The sequence below is a fragment of the Pithys albifrons genome, chromosome 4, assembly GCF_047495875.1.
Source record: "Pithys albifrons albifrons isolate INPA30051 chromosome 4, PitAlb_v1, whole genome shotgun sequence".
NCBI lineage: Eukaryota > Metazoa > Chordata > Aves > Passeriformes > Thamnophilidae > Pithys > Pithys albifrons.
Genome location: NC_092461.1, coordinates 6,356,383 through 6,374,388, shown reverse-complemented (window position 1 = coordinate 6,374,388; position 18,006 = coordinate 6,356,383). Strand labels below are relative to the sequence as shown.

The 18,006-nt window shown below is 42.7% G+C and overlaps 1 protein-coding gene across 5 annotated transcripts in view; it reads left to right on the top strand.

Moving 5' to 3' along the window:
* RREB1 (ras responsive element binding protein 1) overlaps positions 1–18,006 on the top strand; it is a 127,489-nt gene that overhangs the window by 62,025 nt on the left and 47,458 nt on the right. For all 5 annotated transcript variants that reach the window (XM_071553293.1, XM_071553292.1, XM_071553294.1 and 2 more), the window contains 2 exons: positions 2,838–2,927; positions 4,282–4,445. In XM_071553293.1, coding sequence (XP_071409394.1) covers positions 2,838–2,927; positions 4,282–4,445 — 254 coding nt within the window. The remainder of the gene's footprint in view (positions 1–2,837; positions 2,928–4,281; positions 4,446–18,006) is intronic.

The following is an 18,006-nucleotide window of genomic DNA, read 5'->3' as shown; positions in this document are numbered from 1 at the left end:
TTTTGCCCTGAACCTTTGTCCCAAAGTCTATGGTTCTTTTTATAATGCTGACTTTATCCTGGCTGTTGTCTACCCATAGTCTAATAAACTTGTTCTCACATCATCCTGCATCCATTTTAACTTCTTATTTGCTTTGCTCTTGAAGCAAAGAAAAGGTGTGACAGAGGTAGTTTTCTGAGCTGGAGATAAAAAATGGCCCCAACTCTGAAAGCATTTGCCATCACTGAATGCAGAGCAGTTGTGCCAGCTTGACTTACTAAAGGGAGAGTAGCTTACAAATGAGCTGTTAAGTTTATCTCTCAGTTCAGGAACTGTGTTTTCACCAGTCCAGCTTTGGTGGGGTAGCTGAGTGGTATGTTCTACATTTGTGGATGGGGGTGTTTTTACAGTAGGGGTGCTCATGTTTTTGGTGTGGATTGGGCCAGTCAGCAGCATTCCTTTTGTAGATACCCTGGATTTGCTTGAGCTGTGTTATGGTATGCAGCATGTACCCTGTCTGACCACTGGAGAAAGTTTGGGTTTTAGTTAATAATAAACCCCAGATTCAACACTAATCAGCTCTGGCTGAGCTATAGTGTGTTTCTGATCTTTGCTTCAAGGTGAACCAGTAATTACTCTATCTTCTGTTAATTTGCTGATTCAAAGAGAAGGCAGTCTGGAAAGCTTAAACAGACTTTGAAACAATCAAATGCATCATGTAGAACTGCAGCACTCATTTAAAGAGGAGGAGGAGGGCAAAAAACAGGAGTGGGTTGATAATTTCACAGAAATACCCTGGGGATTAAACACCATCTAAACTGTCAGCACAGCTGCAGGGATTTTCCTCATGGCACAATGTGTTTGTTCTCTGTCCTGAGCCAGCTTTAACTGGGTTGCAGTATGATTGGAGCTGAGTATTACTCCACGGACAGGTTGCTGAAGTAGGATGGAATGAACACTTGTGAATTACATGTTTGCATATAAAAATTGGGGAGGTGCACTGGGATAGTGCACTTTAATTTTCTTTGGGTGTTCATACTTCATAATGGCAGCCTTTCTTGCTTTCTTTCTAGTACATTAAGCCTTGGCATGTAGGTGTGGCCTACAGTGGGATGTAGAGCCCTGAAATACAGTTAGAAAAACATGTACAAGCAGAAGAGTAGAGAGGAGTGTGAGAATCTAATCATTGCAGTCCCAATCCTTTTAGAATTGAAGTCACAAGTTTTGTTTACTTTGGTCAAAATAGGAAAATAGCTCTTCATCCATGTCCATGGGCCACTGAAGTTAATAGAAAATCACCATGACCCTGTTTTTGAAAACACAGTGTAATATTATAATAGGGGGCTCTTTAGAATGGTTCCCCAAGTTGTGCAGGAGGCAGTATTGCTTTATTGAGACATAAAAAGAACTTTCTCTAAGACTGTGTCAGCATCTTCTAACAAGCTAGAGAATTTGTTACAGAGACTTGTGTTAGTCATTCTCAATGTTCTTCATGAATGCTTGTGTTTGACAACCTGAAAATGGTTGTTTCTGACTTGGTAACTTTTGGGACAGCATTCAGGGAGAGAATTGTGTGGAGAGAGGAAATGCTTAGACACATCCATACCCACCAACTTCCTCCCAGCTAAAGAGCTACTGAGGATGGATTTTCCTTTTTGCTTGTTTTTATGCTTATTGTAGTTGAAATAGCCAGCGAAGAACTTCAGTAGAAAATGTCATTTTGGCATAAATACTCTATTTTCTTATCAGTCATGCAGAGATCGTTTTTGTACTGTTGTCACTAGGATTGTAGGTAGCAAGCAATGGATCTATCTGATGAAAATCTGCATCATTCTGATGAAAACTGAGGTTTAATTTTCAGTGCCAGACCATCTTCCTTTTACTATACAGGCATTGGTGCAGAAGCCACGGCTGGACTTCTTAGTGAGGTGGTGAAAATACCCTTTATGTCATCCCATAGCCATCCTTGTGGGCAAATTCAGGCAAATGCCTTTAGTTCCTCCAAAAGTGCCATTTCATCCTTGCCTGACAGTGGTGGCTTCGCTCAGTGTCTCAAGGGCATACTTAAATCAGGTTGAGCTCTCCTGTTGGCCTCATTGTTTGTGCTGGTGGTTTGACCAAGGTTACTCCTGATTCTCACCTGGGTGGAGAATTACCAGGTTCATAATGTGTTCTTTTCAAGTCATGTACACTCCTGCATTGTCACCTCTTTCTTGCTATGATCTCATCAGATCTTGCAAGCTTCAGAAGGGTTGGGCCTGGCCAGAGTGCCTGGATGGGATGCTTCCAGGAGAAACACAGGATACGAAAGGAAATGGTGCTGGTGATTCAGTAAATGCCACTCTTCCTTCTGAGTCAGCCATGGAGCAGGACATGCAGCCCCTAGAAAAGAGCACCAAGACAGTGCTTTGCCATCAAGATGGGATGGAAAATCTGAAGTTCTGACAACTTGTGCTATTAAAAATCCTTTGGGAATATTAATGACATTTTCCCACATATTCTGGTGGTGTTCCAGGAATTACTTTGTGCTCACCTAAATTCCTCCTGGCAGTTTGAGCTCGTCTCAATAATTACCTTCACTTCCTGTCCTAAACTGCTACTGCTGTGTATCCATGTGCTGTTAAAACAGCTGCTCTACTTCTGTGGTAGTTGAAATGGCTCCTATTTATAAATTTAGAAGTTTCTGAAACCTTCTTGATGCATCTATCAGATGATAAATCTATAAATGCAACTTATTCTATTAGCAGTGGCCTTTTGTACTTAGGGTGGATTATATTTTTCCACCCTCAGCAGTAACAGCTTTTGAGTTCTTTTATACTGCTATTCCTTCTGATTATTTTGTTCTGTTTTGTTCACAGGAAACAAAAGAAGAGAAGTCTTCCTATACATGTCCTCTGTGTGAAAAGATTTGCACTACACAGCACCAGCTAACTATGCACATTCGTCAGGTACGCAGAGTTACCAGGTTCTTACTTTTATTAAGAGTGTCTGGTTTGCCAGGGTGCAGTTTTCACTGGTGACAAACGATTCCATGTGCAAGCCAGAAATGTTTCCATTATAACTGTATTCAATTGTTCTACTTTTATTGTAGTCTTCCCTTGCATTTTCTTAAAAAAAACCAAAACCACACTCCACAAACCTAACCCTGAAGTGGGCAATTTTCCTCCCTTCCTTGCCCAGCATTCTGCCCCCTCTCCCAGTGGCTTAAACAAGGATGTAACTCCTGTTCTGCATAGCTTAAGGTATCCTAAGGATCCGGAAAACTGCTTCCATCATGAGACATAAGTCCTGTTTTGTTACTCTGTTTGAGTACAGATCTTTTTACTGGTCATGCAAATTAAGAAGGAGGAAGAGACAATTTTTAAATCAACTCAGTGTAGAAGAGCCTCAGTCCCTCACAGGATATAACAATTTTGGGAGGCAGAATTGAAAATATATTTTTTAATGGATAATGCACTTTTTTGTCAGCTAGAGGCCTGTTCTTGCTCCTCCTGAAATATATACATACTTAATTAGGAGGTTTGGCCTTTTCTCTAGCAGAAGGTTCTGCTTCGGATGCTAAGGTGTGGTTGATGAGTGTGAGTTCACTGGATACTTAATACTTCAGTTTTTTCTCCTGTACTGTAACTGTTACATAATTTTTTTTTTCTTACTCTCCTGGTGGAGTTTTTCTGTATGTGAAGAAAAAAATGAATCTCTGAATGCAAGTAAGAAAGAGTGGTACATATGGCACTGTAGCTGATGGTCTTAATTTTACTCTGTAATGCACTCTTATGGCCACAGAAGTCTGAGTGTGCACTCACAAGCAGTGTACTTCTGCCTTCTTACTACAGTCAGTTTGAAATCAATACCTTTAAAGAGTACTTGTTTTTAACTGTCTTCCTTCTGCGATGAAGTTCACAATTACATCCTCTTTCCTTACTGCTCACACAACCCCAAACCACTAGACAGCTTAAAGTGTCCCAAGGTACCATTTGTCTGGTAGGTTGTTGCTGAATCCCCTTCTATATCCTCTTTTGCTGCAGACCCAGCAGAAATGATGCATGTGACAGGCATTGCAGGGTGCATGAAACAGCTGCTTGTTGTGCATTAAGGGGTTAAAAATGGGGTGAGGAGGTGGTGTTGGTGTTGAGGTGAGGAGGGCTGGGGAGGAGAGGTATATACAGGGCACACCTTACTATAAGGTATTGTGCTGAGTGGCTCTTTAAAGAGCTGCTTTTAAGACGTTTATAGTTCTTGCTGATATTTTACTGGCACTTCAGAAGGGACATTCAATGAAAAAACAATCATTGCTTTCTCTAGCATAACACTGACACTGGAGGGACAGACCATTCCTGCAGCATCTGTGGAAAGTCTCTGAGCTCAGCGAGCTCCCTTGATCGCCACATGCTGGTGCACTCAGGTGAAAGGCCTTATAAATGTTCAGTATGTGGACAGTCCTTCACCACCAATGGAAACATGCACAGGTGAGTGCTGATTGTATTCCAGGAGTTTGGAAAGGATTACAGCATAGGTGGCTGGTTTGCTTCCTCAGGGGGACTTGCAAGCTGAATAAAGACACTTACTTGGGCAGAAGGTCTGGAGTATCTGTGACCTACAAATATGGCATGACACAGATATATGCTACAACTACTGGAATGCTTAAGTAGGGGCAGGAAGTCAGAATAGGGAAAGGTCTTCTAGGTCTCTTTAAGTATATTTAAGAGTTGTTACACCTTTTTTTTCAGTAGTAGTAATATTATGACAAATGGATTTTTCTCTGAGGACAGAAATACATAGCCAAGCTGTATAGGAACTTCTAATTTTGCAGCTTCAGAGTCATAGATGCAAGTGGTTGTATTAGAACGTCTGTGGTGGTGTTGATGTTACGTACTTAGGTATCCAAGTGTTGTCATGAAGATGCCTCTGGCATATTTTATATTGTTTTGAAATGCATACTTCAATACTTGTTTGCACTGTAGACAAATTATTGCACTATAGATATGGCAAAATCTCTGTAATTCAGGTTCCCAAATGTATTTCATGTCGTTTCTTTTGTAGGAATGTAGCAATATGTGTAGTTGTAAGTGGGGAAACAAAATGTTAAACCACGTGAATGTTCCTTCCTCTCCTTCATCCCTCAATTCAGTATTTGTTTATTTGCATGGGTGGAACACCTCAGAGCTGATTAAGACTTCGTGGATTCCCACATAGCTTTAGTGCACATAACAAAGAATTTACAGCCTGCAAAGAAACTTCAAGACAAGTGGGGAAAAAGGATATAGCTTAGAAGCAAAATGGCAAGAGTGATGGTTACAGGTTGGTTCTGTGTGGGAGGGAAGAGATCTTTTTTCCTTCATTATTGCCAGTAGTTTTCCAACCAATGTGCTATAGGTGGATTGAAAGGGATGATTTTGATGACAATAAGAAAGAGAATAAAATTCCACACAAAGGAAGCAATAGCTTCCAGCAGCTTTAGCTTTCCTGTATCATTTTGTTCATGTTAAACACTTAGTGAAAACAGTGGAGAAACGGGAGGAAATGCAGTTTTGTAATTCCATAGTTATTTAGCTTTGAATTGATTGGAATTGGGGAGAGTTGGAAAGATAGATATAAAATGAAAAGGGAAAAACAGGGAGGAGATACTGGCCTTGGACATTGAATAAATCATACATCTGACTCATCTGAGCCACATGTTTGCCAGAGTGGGTCATTACTCTGTGTGCTGTGAGAAAGGCAGGGCTGCTGCTGCATTGCAGCTGATGCCACTGTCAGTATCCAAGGGTGAGTTCCAGTGGTGGAACCCTGGGGTGGTCAGTCCCTTATGGCAGGGCTGCTTGCTGAAGGACTGCTTGTATGGTTTGTTTGGCTTTTTGCTCGCTGGGCATCTCCTCATCCTCTCTGAGAAGCAGGAAAGGAAGTTCCCCCTGTAATTTGACTCCAGGCCTATGAGAGATTGATGTAGTCACCTTTGGTTATGTGGATTTCCCTGTATAGAAACTCTTTGTGTGCTTTTGTAGCAAACTTGGCAGAATTGCCACACTCAGTGACTTGTTCAAGAGAACCAAGTACGGATCAGAACCTTCTGATGAGATGAAGAAGATGTTGCTCAAAGTCACCAAGATGGAGTGCTGTATTTACTGACTGCACTAAGAAGGACCTCAGTTCATGCAAGGAAAATCTTCATATTAAAAGTTCTTTCCATCTGATAGATTCCTGTCTGCTCTGTATAACTTCTAGAGTAGGCCTTCAGTGCAGCAGCCACAGAAACCTGTTACTGAGCTGGGTCACACTGCTACAAGTGACCCCACACCTATGATAGGCAAGATCCTGAGCACAGTGAAACAGGCTAGTTCTGCTAAAGGAGAGTTATGGTTGGCAGACTGTGCCATCATTGTGTTTTTTCAGTGAATAACCTTTTCTTGTTGCTATAACAGACTGTAATATTGAATCTTGTTGCTGAAGGAAAGCATGAATGTGCAAGTAGGCAGATGAGGATAAATTCAAAGTGAAATTAAAATTTTTATCTGGTGCTATGACACACTCACAAGGAAGATGTTTTACTTTGCCCACCATTACCTCCTTCTGAAACAGGTATTTCTAGTCTAAGATGGTGTGAGGTAAATTCTTTTGCAGACATCTCAAACTTAGCTGTAGCATCATGTCCAGTGGACTGTCAGTGCTGTGGCTGAATGTCTCTCACATCACATTCACATACGTTTCTGCCTTAGGATTCTGGAGCAAGGACCTGCTTGCCAGGTCCTGCCTTGTGTGTAGCTCCCGTGGGCCTTGCTTGTGGTAGTGCCATGTCTGCTCTGTGCCAGCTAGATGATAATACAAATCCATCTTTCTCTGCTTGTGTTCTCTGTTTTTGTGCAGTATCTCAGTAGTGACAAATACAAAAGATTTCTAACGTAACCCTCGTAGCCAGCATGGTGGTATCCTTGGAGCAATGCACAGTGTGGGATCAGAGAGATCAGAAACTTGTGAATGTGCTGCTAAAGAGTCAGTGTAGCTTGTGAAGGTCCTGCAGGAGCCTCCCAAGTATTGCTGCACTTAGACCAAATATGTTCAGTTCACCAGAGTGGAATGAGGATGCAGTTAGTCTGCCAATATCTGAATGGGGGGAAAAATGTGTAGGCAAATGCTATGTACATCCTCTATTCTCTTCCTCCCCCTCTGTCTTGCTCTGGCTCTTACTTAGCTGTCTATACTATTTTTAAATCCAGACTTTTAAAAGACCTTTTAGGGAAAAAGTTCAATGGAATGGTTTTGTCCAGGGAAATACTGTGCCATGGGAGTGCTTACTGCTGTTCTGTCACAGAAAGAAATTTCTTACCCGTTTTTCCACCTCAGAGCCACCAGCCCATTAGACATTCAGCTGAGTGGAGGAGGGAAGAAGACAAGTTTTGGTTGTTTTTTTGGGTTAGAAAATGATTATCAGTGTTGTTACACTCTCAAGGGTCCATCATCTCCATTGAAAGTATTTTTTCTTCACCCTCACTTTATACTAAGGGATAAAAAAAAACCCCAGGGCTCTTACTTGTTGCTTGTTTGTATGACAGCAAAACTTTTATGCAATAGCCAGACTTTTTGTGGAGTGGCAATGCTGGTGTGTGCACATCTCTTCTCTGATATGGTCTCACAGTGCTGAAGTGCTGCATGTCCTCCTCACCTGTGAAATTGATGCTGCCCTTCCTGTCTCCCACAATACACGCAACACTTCATTTGTAAATGAGTCATAGCCTAGCACATGAAGTCCAATTTCTTTTTGTTGTGCTCCCTGACTCCTTGTCAACAAGCCAAGTTGAATGGGCACAGCAGACAGGGGTGGAGGGAAGGGAAGGTTCTCTTGGGCAACACTAGTCAGAAAAAGAGGTTAAAACCTGCTTCCTTTTCTGACCACAATAACTCCTGACCAAGATTTTCAGCAGGGAACCTTGAGTCCAGGGCATCAGAAAACTCTCTTAGGAATTGCTCTGGAGAAGAAGAGCTGGAGATGATGCTGAACTTTTTTAAGATTTTTTTTTTTGACCAGTAGTGGAAAGAACAAGTCTTGAAAATAGCAAGCCTTCTATCATCAGGGACTGATTTGGGGCTTGGGGGCATTGTTTTCTTGGGGCTTTTTAGGAATTTGAAGGAAGGAGTTAGGTCATAGTAATTCTGAGTTCAAAATTCCTATAACAGGAATGGCACTGCAGTGATCAGTGCATAAGAAAATCTGCAGTTTAGGATATGCTTTATCCTCCCACTTTGATGCCAGACACACAGCCCCTCTGGCTTTCTCTTGGTCACAATCACTTAAAGTTGAATATTCTCTTATCTCCATCAAGTGCATAAACTATAGGGATGGGGGGGTGTGTGTATAAAGAGTTTTTTGTAGCTCTGTAAGAGTTGGGAATTTCCAGTGTACTGTCTCCAATCAAACAGATTGCAATTACTAAACACTTTCCAAAGGTTTTGCATCTGTACTGTCAGAGTAGCTCCCTAGGGAATTTATCTGAGAATAGTCCTGACTCTGAGGAGCCCTTTTGGGTTTAGACTCTGACACCAAATGGGAGGTTTCAAGTCTCTTCCTGCATCTCCCAAAATGCAGACAGAGGAGTTAGGCCGCTGCTGTGGGTTGTGGTGGGGGTTTGTAAGTGTTAGCAGAGGACCTTGAGGTAGAGAAAATCTTTGCTTGACTTACTATATTGCATTCCATTAGAACATGCATCAGGCTTCAGGGGTAAGGGCGATGCCTCTATTTTCTCCAAAAGTGTTTCCTTTGTGGGTAGGAGACTTTGCCAGCAGTTCCTCTTCCATTTCTGTGACTTTGGATGGTCTGTGCCTATCACTTTAAAGTCACATTTTCCTCCCTGCCAAAGACACGCTCTCCATGCAACTTGAAAATGTTAATAGGACATAAATGCCAAAAGGGAGGCAAGACATTCCCTTTCTGCCAGTTTCCAGTGGGAAGCTATTAAAGGCTCTGTGGCAAGTCTGAGAAGAGTAAAGGGATAATATATGTGTTTCAGCCACAGCTTCCCCAGTTTGGTAAATGAAGCTGCAGTGTCCATGGCTGGTTTTCTCCAGGCTGTCCATGTAAGTGTGGTAATGCAAACTCACCGAAGTGTTTCACATGAAACCAAAGCATCACAAATATCTACCTTCTTTTTCTCTTTTCATTCCCTGCCCATACCTAAGAAAATTATTCAGAATGGCTTTTTATTTACGTCCTACTCAGGTACTTTTGGATTGTTTATGTACCATCACAGGAGCAGGTCTCAGAGTTTGGGGATTTTTTTTTTTTTTGGCACATGTGAAACACCACATGCAACAACCACATGCAGAAGTCTTTGAAACTCAAATAGGAAGATCTGGATTGCAGAAACTGTGCTTTGAAGCACACTTACAAAGGGTCCTATCAAAGAAGGTATTTCTTTTAATTAAGAAGGCACTTTCATTCTCAGTCTTGTTCTTAGTACTAGATAACTTTCCCAAACTTCTCTTTTTAATACACTGTGTGAAGAGACAAACACCTGGGTTTTTGAATCAAGGTATGGTCCTATTCTGATGTTCAAGTTAAGTCCTTTTAAAACAACATTTTATGTGTGTTGTGTATATATTGCTGAGTTTCTTGAGAACGATAGAAAATGCACATGCTGGAGGGGTAACCTGTGAATTTTCATGTGTTAACCAGCCATCTTTGGTGGCAGATGAGGAGTGTGCACGTGTGGAAGATTGTAATGTGCTGGTCAGAAGAGTGTTGGATCCTGATAAAGGCGTAGGAGTTGAGATGCACACACTTCAGTGGTTTCCCTGCTCACTTTAACGTGGGCCTGTGTTTCATGTGTACAGACTGCATGTGACACTGCAGATACCCAGTGGGCAGAGTGTCCTCAAGATCTGGCTGAATCCATCCTCTCCCTGCATTTCACCTGTGAATCGCTCCCACATTGTTTGTGGCACTGGCCTGCTTCCAGTGTGCTGTGTGTGCTTTGTAGGGTGCAGGGCAGTAACAATGCCCAGCCTGTAAGTACAAATAGGATCTCTGCAGGCTGGCATTTGCTTTACATGGGAGTTTTGGAGGCAGAGTGTAGACAAATGTGATGGTGAACATTCTTTTTTTTTCCAGAAGAGGAGAACTGCCTTATTGGAACATGGTTTGTTCTCTGGTGGTTTGCAAAGATGTCCAGGTGGAAATTTGTTGTAGCTTTTAAAAACTACATGCAAGATCTTGAAGATAAAAACAAGTAGCCAAGGAACTCTCCACACTGAAAATGATTGACACTTCATGCCTGTGAAAAGACTGTCCCTCATTGTCTTGCACAATAGAAATGTCTCTTTGGTCATTCCCTAAGGAGCTTTTATTTTGGTGTAGTACTTGGTAGGCAGTACTCTTAAATATTAAGAAGCTGGCTGTATTACAGGCTTTTAAATCCATTTCTTAAAGGTGGGGGATGATTTAAGCACTGTCAGCATGCTCGTGAAAGATAAGCTTCAGCCAATGCGAGTGCCCTAATTCTTGAGCAGGGATAATAAAGACAAAGGACTAATTTCTGCTTCTAGTAATTGATGACTGTAGTTATAGAATGCAGGTGAGATATGATAGCTGTTTTAGTTTTCTTTGCAATTAAAAAACATTTGGTACATTTTTTGCTAGTACATTTTGTAAATAAGGAGGGGGAAACAGGTGGAGGGAAGCTTTTTGGTCTCTCTCCTGTCAGTAGATACTAACTAGAATAAATGCTTGGTATTCTGCTGGGATTCCCATGTTTCGAGGAAAATTAAATCAGAAAGAATTGAAGAAATGAAGGAAGAGAGAATGGAAGGAAGGAAGGAATGGAGAGGGAAGTCAGGCTTTTCCAACAACAATATAGCACTAAGAGTCTGTTTCTCTGTGTCTTTGATAAGAATTAGAAGATTACAGTACTTTTAATGGTGCCCAGGAAGAAACCTTTGTCTGTCTCACTGTTGCTAAGCAGATTGGTCATATTTTGTAAAGACTTTATATAAACTTTTATTTAATTCACATGACTCATAAATAGGATGCTCCAAAAAAATCTCTGGCAATATCTTCAATGGTAAGTGATTGTGGATGAGTTCCTGTGCCACAGCACCTCTGGGCTCTCAGAGCTGAAAAGAGATGCCATGATTTCAGATGTATTATTTGCTGCTTGTAGGCTTGGACAGTATCCCCCTTCAGTTATCATTAAAGAACAGCAAAGGAAGTTAACACAAAAACACAAATGCTGAGATCTGATTAGAATCAAGCGAGGCAAGGAAGTGCAGAGTCAAGATTTATATGCAGACCTTAATTAGCTCCATTGTTCTTGAGAACCGAAGCGTACACAACGAGGAACATTATACTTGCATCTCCAGAGCTCCTCACTACCTAAACATAAGAAAGACTTCAGTGTGCTTTTCAGTCCTAGATTAAGCAATAGTAAAGCCTAATCTTGTGCATCGTAAGATCGTGGATTCTTACATTTGGTTTTCTCCAGGCAAGAAAACAGCACACTCTTCTCTCAGTGAGTTTAGGTTTCTGGTGTGATTTGTGTCGAGGGGAAGGTGGTCTGATGTGGCAGAGCAATACCACCCTCCTCAGGGGCAGGAACATAAATCTCCGTGTAACAGAATGTATTGAGCGTGGCTTAGTGCTCCTTTGTTACCCGTGTCACAGCTCAAATAAGCACAAGCCACTTGACAGATTAGACTCTAGTTGCAGAGCACATGGCAGTGCAAGGCCTTGATCTTTCCACATAAGTACCCTTTCAGGAATATCACCTCTGCTGAAGGTCTGGTACTCTCAGGGATATTTCTTCCCCTTCTCACCTTGAAGAGCTACAAAATAAACACAAGCCTTAACTTAGCAAGCACTAGAAAATCCAGGCGATCTTTGCGAGGAGTTGAGGTGCTTTTAGTCCTCTGCCATAAACCTGACATTAACATGATTCTTGTGCAGATGTTTGCTGTCAAGGTTAACAAGTAATGTATTGTTTTGTTCGCATTTTGTTTGGTAGTTTGTCTTACAGCTTGTACTTTAGGTGATGCTGTGTAGAAAGTGCTAGTGGTGAGAAAGTTTGCCGAGAGAGTTTGTATGTTAAGGCAGTCTTTGTTCAGCCTGTTGGGCGTGAACGTCAGAAATACTTGCATCACTTCTCTGATGAACGTGTACTCCCTCTGTTCCTTCTGCTATCTGGAAAGATTCCTGGGCCAAGTACCCACGAGAATGAGGAAAAAGTCTATCATGAGCTGCGTTTGTGGTTGCCGTTGTTCCACCTTTAATGTGTGTCTTCCAGCTTTACCTTTTCTCTCCCCAGTATCTAACCTGCTCAACCTGTTCTAGTTCAGCATGCTGGAACCAGCAAGCTGCAGAATGTACCCCCTATTAGGGTCAACAAGTTTTTTCCTCTTTCTTTTCTTCCCTCTTTTAAAAGTAGGCTATTCCTTAACAGTGGCTTGTAAGCATTTGGAGAAACTTCTCTAGCTGTAAAACAAACAAACGGCAACAAAAAAACCAACCCAAAATGCTGAGGGGAATCTTTTCATCTTTCCCTTTGGATTTAGCCAGGCCATTTCACTCGGGTTTTTGAACCATGATGCTCACATGCATGATGCACACAGCTTAGACAAAGACACAGTCTGTAATGTAGTAGGGCCATTACACAACTGCTAAATAGCACACAATATGCAAATAGTGGTTTCTGTTTCTTGAGGGCATCGATAGATATGCTGAGTTCTTCAGGCTGCTCTCTTAGCAAATTTATTAAACACTCTCGTTGATTTTTTTGGTAAATCCTGAGAGTCAGCTCTCCAGTGCTGACTCATGTGAAAAGATATATTGAAACAGAGAAGGTGTACAACTTCTGTGTGGCCCATTTTTGACAAGGAGTCACTTCAATGTGTTGTCTTTTTGGGCAGTTTCAAACAGAGGGTAGAAAGAATAAGGTGGCAGTTACTCATGGACAGAACCAACATGAATTTCTCTTGAGGGTGAAAGTTCCCAAACTCCTGTAAAGGAGCACAAGTCATGCAGGCACTCCTGTTTCCAGCTCCTACGCTTCGCTAAACAGACATGTAGCAAGATATGAAACTTTTTCCTAGGCTTCTCTGCTCTGTATGGAATGCTGTGAGGAAAGAGGACCACATGTTCAGGAACAGGAGAGGAAATGGGCTGAGCACGTGAAACCTCTTTTGCAAGGATGCCGTTCCTCAGCGCTGGGAAAAGTTTGCACAACTTGTGTGTGTGCAGTGATAACCTCTTACTTCCTTGCCCCTCGAGTTACTTGGTGACTGCTGATATCAGAGTGATGCAGAGACCCTGCTTTAGCAAAGATGTGTTTCTCTTATCTCGTGCAGCTTCCTTGCGTGCCTGCATCTGTGTGTGTGTGTCAGGGGCAGATATTCAGCTCCATCTGCACAGCATCCCCAGCATTGCTCTGCCTGTCTGTTTTTTCCTCCTTGAGCTGTGTGACGCAGCAAGTTGTTCTGTGCCGTGTGCCATCAGGATTGCTCAAGAGTGGAGTGTGAGAGGGAAGCAACAGCATGAGGGCTTTGCCTGATTCTGGGAAGTCGCTGGGTTTGGTTGGTTAGGAAAGGGGTGCGGTTTAGGGGGAGAGGCAGGATGTACCTAGGACTTCTTCGACTGTGTTTGCTCTTTAGGACAAACCTTTTCCCCCTTCTGATACACTGCCTCTAATTTTCTTTTTCCTTCTCTCCTTTTTTTAACCTGTTACTAAAATTTACAATGGCTTTAATTGTCATTACCATCCAATTACACTCGTTTTCTTTTAACATGAAGTTTCCTGAAAAATCAGCAGTGAAGTCATTGATTAAGGTTTTATGTAGTGTGGTAACTAAAGGACATGCCTGAAAACCACAAATTTCCGAAAAGATTGAAGGAAACACTTCAGAATGTCCTAGGCCAGGTTTTTGGTATACTTTTAAAAATATTATTCCTTCTTAATTTAACTTAATTTTGTTGTTGTTAATAAACTTTTTTCTCCAAGCTCAATGAAGTAGGGTGGGCTCAGAAGGCTCTTGTTTAATACTGTCACCCATGAGAGGGTTTCTTGTGGCTTGGAAGTCTCCTTGCAGTATTTGGCGTAGTTAACTTAGGTCTGCTCTGAATTTAATGCAGACTACAGGCCAACAGGTTGGTGAAGTGATACTGGGAAGCTCACACTGCATTTCTCTCCTCTTTTGCCCTCTCATGTCAGGGTTGATGCCAACTGTAAATGAATGCTTTCTTTTGCTGTCCTTTGGGAAGCTTTGCTTTGGAGGCATGGTTTGAATCACTTCCCTGTCACAGCATCATCAGGCAAATATTTGTCTCCCTTTTTTCCTTTGAGGTGTTCTGACAACATTGCTGTTAGGGAACAGGAGTAACTTTGAGCCAAGCTGGGAATGCAGTTGTATCAATTTCAGCCTGTTTGAACTTGCTGAGTCTGCGTGGCAAGTAGTTGCTTAGATGTGAATACAGCATAATTATTCAGAAATGGTGCCCCCTCCTTTTGGATTTGTAGATCAGTATCTTTCCTTATACTTACAACTTGCCTTATTCACAGCAAAGCAAAATTTTTCTCTAGGATAAAAACACAGAATGCTCCGTGTGCGTGTGTGTGTATCACATGTCTTTAGCTGTTGTGTATTGGCAGCTGCGTGTCACTGGTTAACTTTGCAGACTGTCATAGAATCACAGAATCGATTGGGTTGGAAAAGACCTCCAAGATCATCAAGGCCAACCCTTGATCCAACTCCAGTCCCTTTACCAGATCATGGCACTCAGTGCCACGACCAATCTCAGTTTAAAAACCTCCAGGGATGGGGAATCCATCCCCTCTCTGGGCAGGCCATTCCAATGCCTGATTACTCTCTCTGGAAAGAATTTTTTTCTTATCTCCAACTTCAATTTCCCCTGGCAGAGCTTGAGCCCGTGCCCCCTTGTCCTGTTGCTGAGTGCCTGAGAGAAGAGACCAACCCCCACCTGGCTAGAACTTCCTTCAGGTAGTTCTAGACAGTGCTGAGGTCACCTCTGAGCCTCCTCTTCTCCAGGCTAAACACCCCCAGCTCCTTCAGCCTCTCCCCATGGGACTTGTCCTCCCGTCCCTTCACCAGCCTTGTTGCTCTTCTCTGGACCTGCTCTAGCCCCTCAATCTCTTTCCTGAATGGAGTGGCCCAGAACTGAACACAACACTCAAGGTGTGGCCTCACCAACGCAGAGTACAGGGGAAGGGTCAGTGCTCTGGGCCTGCTGGCCATGCTATTTTTGATCCAGAAGAGGATCCCATTGGCCTTCTTGGCCACTTGGGCACACTGTTGGCTCATGTTGAGCTTCCTGTCAATTAGTCCCCCCAGGTCCCTTTCTGCCTGGCTGCTCTCCAGCCACTCTGTGCCCAGCCTGTAGCGCTGCAGGGGTTGTTGTGGCCAAAGGGCAGGACCCGGCACTTGGCCTTATTGAACTTCATCCCATTGGAATCAGCCCATCTCTCAAATCTATCCAGTAGCACTGAAAAGAGATTTCAAAACCATCATTTGAATTTAATCACAGGTGGCTTTTTGAGCCTCAGCACACCCAGCTAGTCCTGGTGGATCTGAATAATAACACTGGTGTCATCCTGATGATGCTTCTGCCAGGAGAACCTCATGGCTCAGGGAGGCAGATGGTGCAGCAGTGCACTTGGAACTTGGGGGGATGCTTGAGGTGTGTCTGTGTGGCACCTGGGACACCTGGGGGATGTCAAGGGGGCTGCTACACCCACATGCTGCCCCATACTGCTGTGTAGGGAGGCTCACCATGTTAGTTAGCCCTGATAGACTGTGCTAATAAGCACTGGAGCCTCCATGAGGTGGAGGATAATGAGCTGCGCTGGCGGGATGGAAGTGCCTGCATGCCATGGGGAGCACTGGCTGGGGGATCTCCTGCTGTGTCTGGTTGCAGACATGTGGCTCAAATGAGTCACGGCTTCCTAATCTGATCCTTCCTGGGTTCTGTTTGCCCCACCCTACCCTTTCACTGCCTGCATCACAGTTGGGTTGCTTACTAGCCAAGCCATAGAGACTTCTTGCCATTCAGCTTCATTTGGTTTATCCCATGCTAGTGTTCAACGCTGGCTACCACTAGAATATTTGGTGGCACTTGAAATTGGTTTTGAGATTGCTCTGCAGCTGTAAGAGGGCGTTTCCCATATGGTTGGGGTTTTGGTATTTGAATATCACTTGACTTGCTGTTAAAGTGTGCATGTGTCTGAGAGCTTTTGGGGTAACTTTGGGGTTTTTTTGAGGATACAAGTAATTAAACAAGCCAAGAAGAGAAGACAAACAGAAACTTGTCCAACTACAGCTCATGTCTGATTTGCAAAATTACCTGCATCTTTCTGGTTCCTGTGATTACAACTGGCAAGGACTGAGTGGATTGCTCTCTTAAGTGGGTGATGTTGGTAATTAACACTGGAAATACGTTGTCAATACAGATTCTCTACATGTTTTAACAAACAAACAACTGACTAAACTCCTTAACCCAGGGGTATAATGCTACTGCACTTTTGACTTTAGTTCCAGTCACATTCACGAGACTCTTAAGGAGGGAGTTTAGCAGCAGGATATTAAATGATTGCTCCTAAAGATACTGCTGCTTTACTTTCTCTTTGTTTAGGATTTACTTCCTGTACATATCAAATGGCAGAATCTTTGAAGAGGAGTTCCCTGTGTTTTCCTACATTTCTAGACAATTTGGGACGAAGTATCATTTTTTAAGCAGAATAAAACAAAAACAGTGACAAAAATGGCATGACATAAAAATCTCTGAAAAGAGCTGTTACCAGTGTAATTTTCAAGGCTTTCTTCTCTTCCTCTGTGAGACATTTTTTCATCTCATGAGGCCTGAAGAATGTCATGGTCCAAATTTCAACCTAACTTGGATGCATCCTGCACTCCTGTTGGTTCTGATACAATGGCATGAAGCTGAAGCTTTCACAAAGTAGACTATTTGTTTTTAAACAGAGATGTTTGGTTATGTTCTGAAGGATAGAGGTCTTTTTTTTCTCTAAATTATTGGAAAAGTTTTTTGATTCTTTGGAGTTCGTTCACTGTTTCTTGAGAGGACCAATGTAAGCAAAAGATCTCGAGAAGGAAAACAATGAAAGGGCTGAAGAAATAGTATCAGCTAAATTGTGACTGACCAGCTCAGTCCTTCCCAGACTAGCTTGGGAACTTGAGGAATTCTTTATGTTGGAAGAAGAAAAAACCTGTGTGTTTTAAATAAGGTGAAGGATGGAAAGCACTGATTTTTATTCTTAGTCTTTGATTTGAATGAGTGGATGTGTGTGGCTCCCTTATCTTTTGATAAGCATCAGATGTATGAGGATTTTCCCCTTGGTTTTGATATCAAACTGTGTAGAAATCACGAGGGAGATGAGGAACAACCATGTGCAATACAGTAGAGTATAGGGTACATCTAGTGGTAAAGTGGAGAAACTTATAATAATATGTGGGACATGAAGCCAGAACCTGAACTTGATACTGTCAGGTGATCTTTCTGGACTGATAATGTGTGGATTCATTGGCCTCTCCACTGCGTTTCCACAGGCATGGAGACGTGAGGGAGGAGAAGGGTGTTTATACATACACTGGATTCTGTGCTCAAGAATTAATCTTGATTTAGATGCTGGGACTTTCCCAACCGGGCCTCAGTGAAATTGCTTGCTGCTCCCCCTCTGGACATGCTGCTCCTTCTAATCAGACCTACCTGGCATAAATCTCTCTTGACTGAAAGCCAAGCAGTGCTTGTGCTGCCATAGTTATAAGGGAGAGGCTTAACCCTGGACCCTGCTCAGAGGCTGCAAATACACCCTTTTGTTTCATACCTTCCTTCTGCCCAGGCCTCCAAGCCAGACAGGCCTTTTTTCTTAGAAAAGTGAAGCACATCAGGAGCTGTGGAAACTCAGGGTGCAGCTATGGTGTGCTTTTTTCTTCCCAGAATTAAGAGGTGAGGGATTCCCACGCATGCTGAGGGATGCTTCCTCTCCAGGAACCAAAGTGGTGCTGATCAGGTTATCTGCATGC